At 47.0% G+C, this 16,111-nt stretch overlaps 1 protein-coding gene across 4 annotated transcripts in view; it reads right to left on the minus strand.

The window, feature by feature from the left end:
- The window catches only part of cadm2b (cell adhesion molecule 2b), a 509,630-nt gene that overhangs the window by 40,602 nt on the left and 452,917 nt on the right, over nucleotides 1-16,111 (minus strand). For all 4 annotated transcript variants that reach the window (XM_007903572.2, XM_007903571.2, XM_007903570.2 and 1 more), the window contains exons 3-4: nucleotides 5,609-5,761; nucleotides 4,495-4,632 (exon numbers count right to left, since the gene is read on the minus strand). In XM_007903572.2, the coding sequence (XP_007901763.1) occupies nucleotides 4,495-4,632; nucleotides 5,609-5,761 (291 nt within the window). The remainder of the gene's footprint in view (nucleotides 1-4,494; nucleotides 4,633-5,608; nucleotides 5,762-16,111) is intronic.

Genomic DNA, 16,111 nt, shown 5'->3' on the forward strand with positions numbered 1-16,111 from the left:
TGCAATGATTATTATTTATTATTATTATTTCCTCTACCCTCTCCCCCGATACTGCAGCATTTGGTACATCCACTCCTTTTGTGAAGACAGATGCAAAGTACTCATTCAGTACATCAGCCATGCCTTCTGCCTCCACAATAAGATTTCCCCCTTGGTCCTTAATTGGCCCCACCCTACCTTTGACTAACCTTTTTTCTTGATATGTTTGTAAAATATTTTAGGATTCCCTTTAATGTAACCCACTAACCTTTTTTCGTATAATCTTTTTGCCCCTCTTATTTCCTTTTTCAGTTCTCTTCTGCACTTCCTATATTCTATTTTGTTGTATTCTGTATCTTGGGTTTGACATTTGTCATACGTCTCCTTTTTCTGCTTCATTCTAGACACAATTACCTTTGTCATCCAGGGAGGTTTGGATGCCCTACTTTTCCCTTTTGTGGGAATGTATTTGTTCTGTCCCCGAGCTATCTCATCCCTGAAGACTTCCCACTACTCTTTAGTTGTTTTACTTGCCAATCTTTCCAGTCCACCTTGGCTAGGTCCCTTTTTAATTCACTGAAATTAACCCACTTTCTGTTGAGTATCTTCACCTTAGATGGTTCCTTGTCCCTTTTCATATGCACTCTTAATCTAATGATGTTGTGATCACTATTGCCCAGATGCTCTCCCACTGAAACCTGCTCCACTTGCCCTACTTCATTCCCCAGAACTCGATCCAGCATTGCTTCCTTCCTTGTTGGGCTGAAAACGTACTGATCAAGAAAATTGTCCAGTATGCATTTTAGGAATCTTTCCGCCTTCTTGCCCTTTGCGCTGTTGTTTTGCCAGTCTATGTTGGGATAATTAAAGTCCCCCATTATCATGACTCTATTGGCCTTGCATCTATCTATCTGAGATCTGCTTTCAGATTTGCTCATCTATTTCCTTCCCACTATTTGGTGGTCTATAGTATATCTCTACCAGCGCAACAGCTCCTTTCTGGTTCCTTAACTCTAACAAGATAGATTCTGTTTTGGGGCCTCCAGCACCTCGACCCTTTCTACGGCTATAACCGTATCCTTGATTAATATGCCACTCCCCCTTCTTTTTTTCCTTCCCTATCCCTCCTGAATACATTATAGCCAGGAATATTCAGCTCTCATTCCTTGTTTGAGCCAAGTCTCTATTACTGCTACTACATCATATCCCCCTATGACCACTTGAGCCTGCAGCTCACCAATCTTGTTTGCTAAACTCCATGCATTTAGGCACATGCACTCCAAGAACGACTTGACCTGTTCTGCACTTCCCCCCCGTTTTATTTCTCCATTTTCTTGCCCATTGTTTTTTGCATTCCCTTCCCCCCTCAAAACTAGTTTAAACCCTCCCCTACAGCAGTAGATAGCCTGTCTGCAAGGACATTCACCCCAGCCCTGTTTAGGTGCAACTCATCCATATGATACAGGTCCCACCTGCCCCAGAACTGGTCCCAATGATCCAGAAACCTGAAGCCCTCTTTTCTGGACCATTTCTCCAGCCAAGAATTCATATGCTTGATCCTGCCATTATGGTATTTATTTGCCCGAGACACAGGGAGTAATCCAGAGATCACCACCTTGGATGTTCTATTCTTTAGTTTGTTCCCCAGCTTTTGATATTCTCCCTGTAGAGTCTCAGCTTTTTTTTTTACCAATATCATGGATCCCAACCTGGACCACCACTTCTGGATGCTCCCCTTCCCCCTGAAGAATTTTATCCACCTGTTCCGTGATGCCTAAGACCACTGCACCAAATACATCTATTTAGTTCCCTCTTAAAAAATAATACACATTCTGCCTGAACTACCTTATCAGCACGGTGTTCCTCAAGCTAACTCCTCTGCATAAAAAATCTTCTCATTTCCCCTTTGCTAACTATGCCTGATACCTCTGCAAATTAGCTTGAAGCAGCAATGAGATGGTTGGCTTAGTCACAATTAGTGAAGTTCATGTGCAGCCTCTGCAGTGGAGTTGGTGCGTATTAAGGTAATGTATCAGGGCCTCTCTTCCCCAGCGATGTTCCAGCCACTGAACTGTGCAATTGGAAATCTGCTCAACTCCCTCCACACGCATCCCTTCTGAGCTCAGTCAGGTGCTCAATCAGGTACTCGTCGTGGCTGTGTGAGCAAAGACTACGAGAGTCATTAACCTTCAAAGGAAGTTCTGCACAATCCACATTTTACTGCCAGCCCGTGGCTGCCAACCTCTCTGCGGGACATCTTCTTCCGGCCAGCTTGGAGACCCATCCAGCATTGTGAAGGACTTTATAACAATAATAATAATAAATCCTTGCATTTGATATAGCGTTACCCCAAAGCACACACTGGTGTAACCAAGCCTTGGCTCCTGCCAACCTGTGGCTGTTTTGCCCACAAAACACACAGTCGCTACACTTTACAGTGTATCCTATAAAGCGGTTTGAGGTGACTCAAAGATGTGTTAAGGCACTATATCAAATGCAAGGATTATTATTATTATCATTATTACTAACTTGCTGATATTAGGTGAGCGGGATGCATCCCTCCAGGGAGAGAATGCACATTTCATTCCAACAATCTATCTCTGGGATTTCCATGTGTAGATGGGATGCATGAAATTCTCAGCTTGGCTACCTTTAACCCAGCGATGGGTTTCCACACGTGTCAGACACCCGGCTGACCAAAAAACAGCTAACCCTGTGTTTTTATGACGTCTGTTTCACTAATCCCACTTCCCAGCTTGTTCCCCACGTCCCTAACCTGCCTAATAACTGCTCCATTCTGGAGGATGAGTCAAGCACACCAGTGCCTCTGTGGGCATGTTTTTAAAGCCTGAGAGAATATCAATTTCACGCTCATCATGACTTTAAAGGAAGAATTAAATAATTTCATGAATAGATGTATGCTGATAAATGGTTTCAAATGGAAACAGCAGTAAAATGGAGAGAATGTGTGAAATTCAGCCAGATAGGCCTACAAATGGGAAAGCAAATTAATTACGGTGGCCTCATTTGATCTAGCACCTTATCACATTGCCTCTCAGCACTTCACACTCTGCGAGGAGCTGAGCCTGATGGTAAATCGATACTTTAACCTGAATGTTAGAGAGAATAAACACCAGAACTGGACTGTGAGCTAATTAAAGCAAGCCAGGCCGAGCAGCCTACATAAAAGATAGTCAGCAACGGATATCATAAATAGAATTCAGGAGGAACTTCACACAGAGGCTGGGGCATCTGGAGATGTGGCTAAAGTGCCAAGCTTGTTAAGAGTGGTGGATCCTATCTGGGTAACAAATGCCGGTTTATTCCCATCAACTGCTCATCAGGTCAGGCTAGTCACTGGAAGCCTGGGGTGGTGAGGGTTTGTACAGAAGGTCCCATAGAGTGATACGACACAGAAAGAGACCATTCAGCCTTATTAGTCCGTGCTGGTGCCACTTTTACAAGCCTTTATCTTTCCTCATCCCATCTCCTCATCCCCTCTCCTATTCCCTTCTCCTCATCCCCTCTGCTAATCCCTTCTCCTATTCCCCTCTCCTATCCCCCTCTATTCCCTCCTCCCTCATGTACACATCAAATTTGCTTCAACCCCGGCTTCTGACAGTGCGTCCCACGCTCTCCCCAGCCTCTGCCTGAAGAAGTTCCTCCTACTATAGCAATATCATAATCATCAGCAAAGTAAAGACAACCTGTCTAAATCAGTCAGTGGGGGAGCGAGCACCAGTGCAGACACAATTGCAGAGAGAGCAGGGAATGGGATTAGAGTAGAAGCTCCAGCGGGGGAGTGAGCACCTGTTACTGACTGTATGCTGCTAATATTGCGCTGTGGGTTATTGGAACAGGGAACGATTCCCCACAGGAGGATGCTGAGGTTGAGAGTGTAATAGCATTAATAGTGAATGGAATAACAAACTGCATTCTCACAGCCCGCTTTGTGCAAAAGAATGTCTCAATGCACGTATCCAAAGTATTTAAAAAGGAGCGTTATGAAAGGGCCCGAGAGTGAATCCGTTCTGATGATACCTTGCTGATGATAAACAGCGCAGGATTTGGGGAGAGAGCTGAGAAATGGGTTAATACAAACCTTAATACAAAGATCAGTGGCGCAATGGGTTCAATGCCCTTATCTGTGTAAAGTATTTCTGTTTCTGGAGCGCTCAGCGGGATTACTATAGCAATAACATAATCATCAGCAAAGTAAAGACAACCTGTCTCACCGTGGTCTAAATCAGTCAGTGAGGGAACGAACACCAGCGCAGACATGATGGGCAGAGAGTAGGGAATGGGATTAGATTAGAGAGCTCCAGTGGGGGAGAGAGCACCAGCACAGACAGGATGTGCATGAATGACTTCTCCTATGTGTAATTACTATGAAGTTTGGTTGATCCCTACACACACTGGATTTAGCTGTCAGATCACAGCTCAGAGCCCCTTTGCTGGAGGTGACCAGTTTGGAAGTAATGACAAAGTGTAATGCCAACGTGTAATGCCTTGTACCTTTCATCTCCTTCTCGTCCTTGAACCACCGGATGTCAGCCGCGGGTTTGCTGCCGGACGTGCTGCAGGTCAGCTCCACCAGGTCCCCTTCATTAAATGGTCCTTTGAAGCCACTTATCACCGGCGTCTGTGGAACCCCTGCAAACAGATGAGCCTGGTTAGCAGCTACACTACAGTCCCCACTCACACGCACTCTCCCCACCCTAACCCCGTCACCCCTCCAGATTTAACTGCTCGCCTCCCCTCTCTGCCTCGCTCACTGTCCAACCCAACACCGTCCAGCGCTCTGACACGCTACCCCCTGCGTGAAGGGCGCGGTATAAAAGCAAGTCTCCTCATTGCTCCGTGCTCCCCATCGCCTCTATTGAAGCAGAATTTGTAAAATAATAATATTCCTTGCATTTCGTACAGTGCTTGACCAACTAAAACCATCTCAACGCACTTCGCTAACTTTTTCTGTTCAGTGGGTGACTGTGTATTTTGTAGGCAAAAGCTGCAGCCTGTTTGGGCACAGCTCCACAAACAGCCATGGAGTGTGTGACCGATTTTCTCTGGGGGATGGTTGGCCAGGACACCGGGAGAGAGAGAAAAACTCCCTCATGCTTTAGAGTACTGTCACGGGATCTTTAACGTTCATCTGAACAGGCACAGACAGGACCTCAGTTTAACGTCTCCTCCGAAGGACAGCATCTCCGACAATGCACTGCAGCTGGAGTGTCAGCTATGGCAAATCTAGATTAGGGGCAGACACCAGGAGGAACTTCTGTACACAGAGGGGCAGTGGAGGGGGAATCAGTCAGGATTTTGCAGTCAGGATTTGAGCTCATAATCCAACCTGACAATCGTGTCCTCGGGAGTTGCCTGAGCCTAGTTGAGGCTAAAGCTGCCTCCCTCGCCTGTTGTACCAAATGTAAGGAGGCTTATTACTGGTGGGTTGGGGAATCCTGAATCCCCGCCAACGAAAGCCTGGTATTTGGGGAAAGCAGTGCTTCTGGCTTGGGTGGTTTTGTGGAGGAGGTGTCTGCATGCGATGAAAGGGTGGAGTTCCACATCAGGAGGATGTCGCAAAGCGTTTCACAGGATCCCCTGTGTACTTGAGCCCGGGGACACTCACCCAGCACAGTGAGGAAGGCTTTGGAGGTCTTGACGGGCATGGTGAAGAGAGAGCAAGTGTACTGGCCCTCGTCTGACAGAGCCACCTCACTGATGTTGATGCTGAGCTCCTGCCAGGAGGAACGCACCAGCTCGATCCGGTTGTCCCTAAGGGCTAAAAGAGACAGAGACAAGAGTAAGTGGGCTGCTGTCCTCATCTCACACACACACACCATGCATCCACCCAGCCCTCCCCTGAACGCAACTCCCCCTCACACACGACCCACTTCTCACGCATGCGCAAACTCCCACACAGAACCCCCATCACACACAAATCCCCTAACGCACACGAACCCCCCCCTCCCCCACCACCCCCTCATTGCACACAGACCCACCCATTTGTGCAATAGGTGGCAGCCTGGCTCAGAGTGCAGCATTCTCTCCTCCGAGTCACAAGGTTGTGGGTTCAGACACCACTTTGGGGCTTTGAGCCCACAGTCGAGGCTAAGACTGCAGCGCAGTCCTGGGGTGGTGCGGCATTTTTGGAGGTGTCGTCCTTCATATGAGACATTAAACTGTTCTGCCTGCCTGTTCATACGACACACCCAACGGTGCTATTTGAAAAGAGAGAAGGCTGTCCAAGCCAGGGACATTATGGAGCTGATGCCTTTATAGCACAGATTTGGAAATGAGTTTGGGCACAGACATCAGAGCACCTTCGGCAGAGATACTTGTTGAAATGCATTCTGTCTGGTGGCTGGGGGGGGAGGGGGGGCCAGAGCACAGCAGGTAAATAATAATAATAATCCTTGCATTTGATATAGCGCTTTTCACGTCGGGAGGACGTCCCAAAGCGCTTCACAGAACACACTGGAAAGTGGATTGACTGTGTATTTGTGGGCAAACGCAGCAGCCAATTGCGCACAGCAATGTCCCACAAACAGTCGTAGATTGAAAATGACCAATTTTTTATTATTGTTTTGGGAGGGATTATTATTAGGCTCTGTGTGGAGTAAGGAAACTTGCCCAAGGTTTCGCCCTGCCGGGAATTGAACTCAGGTCTCTCGCTTGCAAAGCGAGTGCTCTAACAACTGAGCCACAGGACTCCACGTAAAGCCTGTAAACTACCCCCAAGCTGAGTAGCGTAGTGGTAAACTCACTCCCCTAGCAAGCAAGATGATCCAGGCGAGGCTTTCATGTGCTAAACACCCTCCAGGGCTCTCACTGATGTATTTTTGCAAGCGTTCCTCTGAGACTCAACTTATAGCCGTTACTGTACGGGAAATGCACAGAGCCTCGGGTGGAGAGAGGAAAATATACTGGACCTGGAGCCCAGAGGAGCAGAGCGCCCCCAACACCCCCCCCACTTCTCACAGCATCAGCCCTGCCCTTTTCCTGCCCTGGGTGCAGAAGCACCTATTCTCTGTGAATCGTGACCCGCTCTGTGCTGTGGATCTCAGCCCCGGCCGGCAGGCAGGCAGCTGGATCAGTGCACACACTCACTGCCGTCAGAGAGAAACACTCAGACATTGCCTGAGCTGAGGTAAACCTGGAGGTGACAGGGCCATGCTGCCTTGGCCTCTGTGGAACTCACTAACTCACTGAACAACTTCACACGGCACCACTGCGGGACTCCCAGTGCCAGTTGACAGGGTTCATAGCAGCTGTTGTGACAGGAGTTCAGCTCAGCTCCTCACCGCCTTTACATGGGAGCTCTCAGCACCAGTAACATCCAACTCCAGAGCGGGCATGGGGTCAGGGAAGGTGTGTGACTGGGAACAGCCAGGCAGAGTCACTGGCACTGAGCATGGCTCCTTCATACAAAACAATACAAGCGTTTGTCAGATGTTGAATGACCAACTAGTAACTATCCTCCTTGGAGAGGAGGTAAGCAGGCCTCCTTGGAGCTGATCTGGAATGTCGGATAGACTGTGATGGTCTCTATTCTGGTTCCTGAGTCAAGTGGGTCCACAGTATTCCAGGACACTACTGATGATGCCACAGACCAGCCTGGCTCATCGGCAAGACTTGGAAGGGCAGACCAGTCACTTGGCGCAGGAAATCCTCCCACTCAGCTCCTGTTAACCCTGCAAGCCAAATCTCTAATGGAGAGGGTGGTCTGAGCTGAACAAGCAGCAGGAAAGCTTGCCAGACAGTGATATCAATGACACCCTATGTGGTTTTAGCCGGTTAGACTCCAGCAGTTACCCTAATGCACAATCTGGGGTCCCCAGGCTCTGGTTCTTGTCAACCCTCGCCTAATACTCTCCGAATTAGGTAAGTGGGATGTTTCCCTCCAGGGAGAGAGTGCACAATCCATTCCAACAACCTATCCCTGAAATTTCCATGTGTAGGTGGGATACATGGAAATTTCAGTTTGGTTTGGATACTCTCAAGCAGGGTAATGAGTTTCCACGTGTCAAACACCCCGGCTGAACAAAATAAATCAAACAATACAAATTTACGTTCATAAAGTGCTTTCCACAATGGAAGGACATCCACAGACAATTCACTTTACAGTATATTCTGTGAAGCGCAGTGAGACGTCTCAACCACGTGATAAGGCGCTATATCAACTGCAAGGATTATTATATTATTATTATTATTCTAATAAAGTCCGAAGCTGAGATATTTCAGGATCTGATTAGAGCCAGGTGCTCAGGGCATCGTCATCACCAACCTAAACACAGCGCGAGCCCCAACACAATGTAGATTAGCCACAACATTAAACCCCTCATCTTGCGCCTCCCTGACACACTGTCACAACGGCCCCTGGGAAACTCACTGCTTGTTAATGTTCTCAAACATGCCCCCCGGGGGCTGTGAATATTCAAAATAGGAAAATGATTAATATTCCAAGAGCCAGCTGGCGGGGGATACAGCCATTGTGTGAGAGATAGGAGAGCAGCGGTGGTTAACAAACTCTGAATAAAAAAGGACTCCACGGCAATGTGCATGTGAATCAGTGTGTGCTACAGGGAGAGCGTGTGATAGCCACCACACCCCCCCACCGAGAGAGTGTGATCAGACCCACCAGAGAGTGTGTGATCATCCCCCCGCAACGAGTGGGTGATCAGACCCCAACTCCCCCCGCAACCCCCCCAAGTGTGTGATCAGACCCCACCCCCCGGAGTGTGTGTGATCAGCCTCCGCCCCGAGTGTGTGATTACGGTCACCTCCCTCCTCCCCCAGGCTCGGCATCATGCTCCGCCACTGTCAACCGCTCTGGGACTCTACCCTGCGTGAGGGGCGCTATATAAATGCAAGTCATTGTTATTCTTGTTAAGCAGGTGATGGATTTACGTGTGTGTCAGACTCCTGGATAACATAAATAAATCTCACTTATTCTAGACACAACGGGTGGGAAATTCCAATTGGAGGCAGGTTCAATGACACTGGCTACACATCGCAGAAAGAGCTAAATAGCAGCACAGAGTACAGGAGGGGTCCCTCATCACACTCATACTGTGCTGTAGCAAGCTGGCCAACAGTTATCTGGCGAACACCTCCCCCCTACCCCATGATAAAATGGGCCATTCACTTCATGGATCTCATAGCGTTGTGGTTAGTGCACTCGCCTCGCAAATGAAAGAACCTATTTCTATTCTATTCTATTCCCGGGCAAGGCAAAACCTTGGGCAAGTTTCCTTACTCCACGCGCCTGTGTTTACCTAGCAGCAAGTAGGAACCCGGTTGTTAGTCGATTGGCGGATCGCTTTCCAGGGGTAATAATCCCTCAAAAAAAAATTGCTCATTTACTCCATGACTGTTTGTGCGACAATGTTGTGTGCAATTGGCTGCTGAGTTTCCGCCATTAAATATACAGTCAATCCACTTTACAGCATATTCCGTGAAGAGCTTTGAGACATCTAAACAATACGAAAAAGCGCTACATCAAAAACAAGGATTATTATTATTATTTTTATAATACCCTGCATCTAGCAGTGCCCCTGGGTGCATTGTGGAGACGTGTTCCCTGAATGTGCAGACGCACAGAGAGGTAAGTATCTGTAGGAACCAATCTTTTGCTACACGACAATCCCGAGCTTCCAATTAAACACCTTATTGTTCGCAGCACAATCGGCTCAGGTCTTCTATTAAAGCTTTTCACTCTTAGGAAATTTCCATTAACATTTACAAGCATCTATTACCAGCAAATCGTATTTTCTCCTGAAATGTAGTTTGACATACTCGTGATTATCTCCAATTATACCATGCCAGCATGGTGCTGGGAAGTGAATTAGGAAGGCGCTGGGTGTTTGTCTGACCTGGAAATGTCAAGAGACCCTAAACAGTGGCTCTGGCGTCTCTGTGCTACCCCTCCAGGGCTACCTGCTGCCTCTGTGCACTCAAACCCTGCCAGTTCCCAGCCATCACCAGACTTTGCTCTGATCACAAGACTGCAAGGTTCAGACGAATTTTTAACACTTAAGGTTGATAGATGTTTGTTAGGTAAGTGTGTCCAGGGTTATGAAACAAAGGTGGGTATTTGGAGTTGAGGTACAGATCAGCCACGATCTAATAGAATAGCGTAACAGGCTCAGGGGGCTGAATGGCCTCTCCCTTTCCTGTTTTCCTACTGTCCTCCAATCACAGTGAGCGCCCAGCTTCCAGGGCTTCCTGCTAACCTGTTCTAGTTGTTCTTTCCCCTCAGGATAAAGAAACGCAATCTGGTATTGGTCCTGTAATTGCCCTTTGCTTCCGTGTCTGAGGGTGCTGTGGAGCAGACAGAACCCAGCGCTGGAGCAGAGGGAGTGGGCAGGGCACCAGGAGATTACAGAGGTAGAGGCAAGGCATGGAAGTATTTTAAAAAAACAGTCACTACGCTTCACACTAAATCTTGTGAAGCATTTTGGGATGTCTTCCTGACATGAAGGGCACTACAAATATAGAGAGTCCTGTAGCGTAGTGGTTAGCAGGCTCGTCTTGCTAGCAAGAGGACCCGGGTTCGATTCCCAGTCGGGACAAAACCTTAGCAGTAAGTAGGAAGCCATTTAGTCAATCGTTTTCCAGGAGTAATAATCCCTCAAAAACAAACTTGGTCACTCAATCCAAGAGTGTTTGTGGGACACTGCCATGCGCAATTTGGCTGTGGCATTTCGCCCTCAAAATACTCAGTCAATCCACTTTACATTATATTCTGTGAAGCGCTTTGAGACATCTCAACGACGTGATAAGGTGCTGCATCAAATTCAAGGATTATTAAATGTAAGGAATATTATTTTTATTATTTTATTATTATCAATGTGTAGTGGGACAGGCAGCCAGGCAGGGATGGGGGTGAGCAATTAGTGGAGAGAAAACTTGGAGCTGAGGAGGTCTGGATAATCAGTGATAATTTAAGACCAAAGGGGAACTGAGCACCTGTCTTTACACGGGGGCGGGGGGGGGGGAGAACGTGGAGTCCGTCAATTCCTTTAAAAGGGAATTCACAGAAGTTTAAAGAGGAATGTTCAGATTAATATTCCCGAAGATGGCAGCATAGCCAGCCTGGCTCACCAACAGGACCTGGAACGGCAGACTAGCCACTGGGGGCAGGGAGTCATCCCACTCAGCTCCTGTTAACCCTGCAAGCCAAAGCCCTAACAGGTAGGGTAGTCCTAACTGGGCAACCAGTGGGAAAGCTTGCCAGGTAGCGATATCAACGTGGTTTTAACTGGTTAAACTCCAGCTGTTACCCCAACGCACACTCTGGGGTCAATCAATCTTAGCTCCCGCTTCAAACACTCTCTGGAATTAGGTAAGTAGGATGTGTCCCTCCAGGGAGAGTGCGCATTCCATTCCAACGATCTATGTCTGGAATTTCCATGTGTAGGTGGGATGCACAGCCAGATTTTCAGATTGGTTGGGATACTCTTAAAGCATATTGATGGGTTTCTGTACGCTGGCACAAACTCGATGGGCCGAATGGCCTCTTTTTGTGCTGTACGATTCTGTGATTCTATGTGTCAGATACCTGACTGACAAAAAAAAATGAAGGGTTACAGGGAGTGAGTGGATGGAACAGGCTGAGTGGCCGGTTTCTCTGCCTGTGTTGTTCCCTAAGGGGTTTGTGTCTCAGATGGGGATGGAGCTGCTGGAAGAGGTAAACAGGGAAACCATTACAGGAGGAGCCTATTAATAATATTATAATAATACTAATCCTTACATTTGATATAGCGCCTTATCACATCAATGAAAAGTCTCAAAGTGCTTCACAAAATATATTGTGAAGTGAATTAACTGTGTGTTTTTTGGGCGAAATGTGGCAAAAACCACTGTTCCACTGGTTTGAGATTGTGGCAGATCTTTGCATCTCAATGCCTTACCACTTCATCCTTAACAACTCCATTACCCCAATCTCTTCTATCTCCCTTTTAAATGTCCCGATTGATTCTGACTTTCTGGGGCAGGCAGAGTGCTCCACATCTCACAAACTCAGCTCGAGCCACAGCAGACGTGATTTGCTGCTCTGGCGAGGACTGAAAAAGGTTTGATTTTCTGAAAAGAAACAGCTGAGCTTCCAAAAGGGTATTGTCTACAAAGACAAGACCCAGGAAGCACGGAGGACACAGACAGACGCAGCAATAACCGGTAAAGTCAAGAGAGGAACGCAGGCTATAAAACCCCAAAGTGTCAATTGTCCTCACACAGCACTGTGCAACAGGGTGTAATAATGGGATTTAGAGCACGGAAAATCACCCGGGAGCAAAGGGAATGTGTGCAAAATTGAGGAGCTGGCTGATTCTTGATTGTGTTCAGAGATGTTTTTCTTTCATTTTAAAAGAATATCAGTCATCTTGGTGCGAGTGTGTGAGTTAGTGTTTGTGAGGGAATGTGTGCGAGTCTGTGTGGGTGAGTGTATGTGTGTGCGTGAGTGCGATTGTGTGTGGTGAGGGATTGAGTTCCCACAAATTTCTCTGGAGTGGGAGGGAAAATCCGTGACAATTTCGCAGGCAGCAGAGTGTAACTCAGAAGCAAATTAACCTCTTGTATCTTTGCTGCTTTAATCAGTGGCAAACAATGTGGGTTATATAACTCACAGTTACCCCAATGCATACTGTGGGGTGCCTAAGTCTTGCTCTTGCCAATCTGTGCTTCGTAATCTCTGGAATAAGATCCAGCTCAAGACCTACCTCTCTGACCGTGCTTTCGGTCATCTTTCCCCACCCCTGTCCCCTCAGCTCGGGTGCCCAGCCAGGATTCTTACACACCGTATAAATTTAAATTTAGATTGTATCGCATTGGAATTAGGTAAGCAGGGAACGTCCCTCCAGGGAGAGTGTCTGCATTCCATTCCAGACATGGGGAAATTTCCATGTGTAGCTGGTGCACACGTGTGGAACTCTCAGTCTGGTTTGGAGATTCTTAGGAATGGTGCTGTGTTTCCCCACGTGACTTTGAGTCGTTCAATAATGCAATAAGACGCTAATGTCAGATGAGAGGATATAATAATTAATTCTAGCGTTCCATCCAGTGCCTTTCAGTTTACGAGCACGTCTCGATGCGATTCACGGGAATTACTGCAAAGTGTAGTGACGGTGAACCACTACGCTACGAGACTCCAATCTGCGCAGGATTGCAAAGCTAGGTTTAGCAGAGCGGGGATGGCAGCAGTGTGCCACGGAGCAAGAGGGGGCAAAGGTCTTGAGGTGGGAGAGGAGAGGAAGGCAGGTTGCTGTCTTCTCTGGGAACTGGCTGTAGTGAGGGGGCCCTGGGTTCCTCAGCGGCTGCTGCCGACACTTTGCTTGGCTTGTTTGAAGTTCTCCAGCTCGTACTGAGATTGCCAGAGAGGCTGGCAGGGGGGCACAAACTGGCTGACAGCACTGCTGATTTGATAATTTTATATACTGCTTGTGAGATTGTTCATTGTCAACCCCTTAACCTTGATTGGCGGCTTGGGACGACGTGCGGGGGTGGTGGGGGGGGGGGGGGGTGGGGGGCGGGGGAGGGGAGGGGGTGCTGGGATCGGCGAAAGTGGGTGTTTAAGATTCCTCTCGGAAATCAATAGGCGGGAGGTACATCCTTCAAATCAACCCTCTGCTCCGAGTCTACACTAACTTTGTAATGCCAATTACTAATTTATTACAAGATCACATTCCAGCTTACAGTAACTATGGCAACCGTTCGTGGGCTGCAAATGCACTACATAATTATAAAGTATTGGGTTTACGTGGTTCCGAGGCTGGGGATTGTTGTTTGCAGGTAAACTGAAGGCAATTATTTGCTTTGTTGGCCTCAGTTCCTCCTGATAATTAATTGTATTTCATCACAGCCCATTCTTCTCCTTTGGCCTCCCCCTCCCCATCCACTTTTTCTGTTGCAAATTAATAAAATAATTTACACGGTGAAAGAGGAATCTCAATCACAACTTGCAAGTGTAAAACTGCAACTGCCTGCACTCCCCCCACCTCCTCGCCCACCCCCCCACCCAACCCCCCCCCCACACACACACACACCAACTATCCAATAAAGTAAGAAATAATAATCCTTGCATTCGACATATAGTACCTTATCACATCATTGAGATCGTCAAAGTGCTTCACAGAATATATTGTAAAGTGGAGTGACTGTGTATTTCGTGGGCGAAACGCGGCAACCAATTGCAAAGAGTCGTGCATTGAGTGACCAATTTTGTTTTGAGGGATTATTACTCCTGGAAAGCGATCCGCAAATCGACTAACAACAGAGTTCCTACTTACTGCTGGGTAAACAGAGGCGTGTGGAATAAGGAAACCTGCCTAAGGTTTCGCCCCACCTGGGAATCGAACCCGGGTCCTCTTGCTTGTGAGGCGGGCGCGCTAACCACGACGCTACGGGACTTCACAGGCTGGTAGGACCATTTAACACAGCCCGTGACGTGGGTTGCAATCCCATACCATTTCACAGGCCTGAAATGCCCGCACTCTCTTCGCTTAGCACCACTGCGGGCAGTTTTGAATTTCAGACACAGTAACACAAGGAACTCGTTACGAGAAACCTCGAACTACGCAAATCCTCTTGAATTTAAGATCATGGAAACGTCTTAAATTGTCTTAATTCAGAATCGGTTTCCCAGAGTATAAATTAAGCCTGAATGTAAGAAACATCGAAATTTCTGCGCCACCTTAAATCATGAGACAAAATGACTTTAAGCCTAAGCAGCAGATCATTTTCGGGTCTCTGAAGTGAGTATCCCTCTATCACTTTGCCTTTTAACAAGAGAATGGCGAATTTTAATTTCTAATGATCTTCGAATATTCTAAGATCAATATCCTTCAGGGCTTCAGCCTGCTATCTGGGCCGGAATCCTTTATAATTAGATCCAGCTCTATTCTGATCTTAAATCTAATTAGGAGTCCCAAATTCCTCCCATTCCCAGAGTTAAGATCATTGTCGTGAAATTGATCATACAGAACTGTGTGAAAGAGCCCGAAAATCGCTCTTTGTTTGAAAGCTGATTTTTCGCAGTTCTTTTCTGTCCTGCGGGAAAAACACTCCCAGAAATTGAACGCTTTTGGGAAAGAAGTTTTTGCCAATGTACTGGCCAGCAATCTCTGGATCAATTGCTCATTCACTTCTTAGCAGTGTGGGGGAACCTCGCTGTACACAAATGACCGCTGCATTTACCAAGGAAAAACGAGCCCAATGTTGAAGATTATAATAATAATAATCCTTGCATTTGATACAGTGCCTTTCATTCCGAGAAGACATCTTAAGTGCTTCACAGGATAAACTGCAAAGTTACAATAATCCTTGCATTTGATATAGCGCCTTATCACATCTTCGAGACATCTCAAAGCGCTTCACAGACTATACTGTAAAACAGCCGAATGCTCACAGCAGTTTCCCACAACCGATCGTGGATTGAAGTGACCAATTTATTTTTTTGAAGGAATTATTACCCCCCAAAAAACGCGATCCGCCAATCAACTAACTACTGGGTTCAAACTTACTGCAAAAAACCACAGAAATGGACAACGCAGTATGAGGCTATTTGGCCTATTTTTCTGTGTGGACTAAGGAAACTTGCCCAATATTTCACCCTGCAGGGAATTGAATACAAGTCTCTCGCTTGCGAGGCGAGTGCTCTAACCATTGAGCTACAGGACTTCACAAAGTGTAGTGACTGAGTATTTTCGGAGTCCTGTGGCGTAACCCCCCCCAAACAAAATGTGGTCACTCAATCCACGACTGTTTGTGGGACACTGCTGGCTGCCGCGTTTCGCCCACAAAATACAGTCAATTTACTTTACAATATATTCTGTGAAGCACTTTGAGACATCGCGAAGATGCGATAAGATATAATAATATTCCTTGCATTTGATATAGCATCTTATCATGATATGGAGACGTCTCAAAGTGCTTTACAGGTTATATTGTATAGAGGTTTGACTGTATTTTGTGAGCAAAATGCGGCAGCCGGTTGTGCACAGAAGTATCCTACAATCAGTCATGGAGTGAGTGACCAGATTTTATTCGGGGGAATGTTGGCCAGGACACCGGGAGAGATAATCTCCCTTCTATTTTTGATTAGTGCCACGTCCAGCTGAACAGACAAACGGAT

The sequence above is a fragment of the Callorhinchus milii genome, unplaced genomic scaffold (assembly GCF_018977255.1).
Source record: "Callorhinchus milii isolate IMCB2004 unplaced genomic scaffold, IMCB_Cmil_1.0 Scaffold4, whole genome shotgun sequence".
NCBI classification, from domain to species: Eukaryota; Metazoa; Chordata; class Chondrichthyes; order Chimaeriformes; family Callorhinchidae; genus Callorhinchus; species Callorhinchus milii.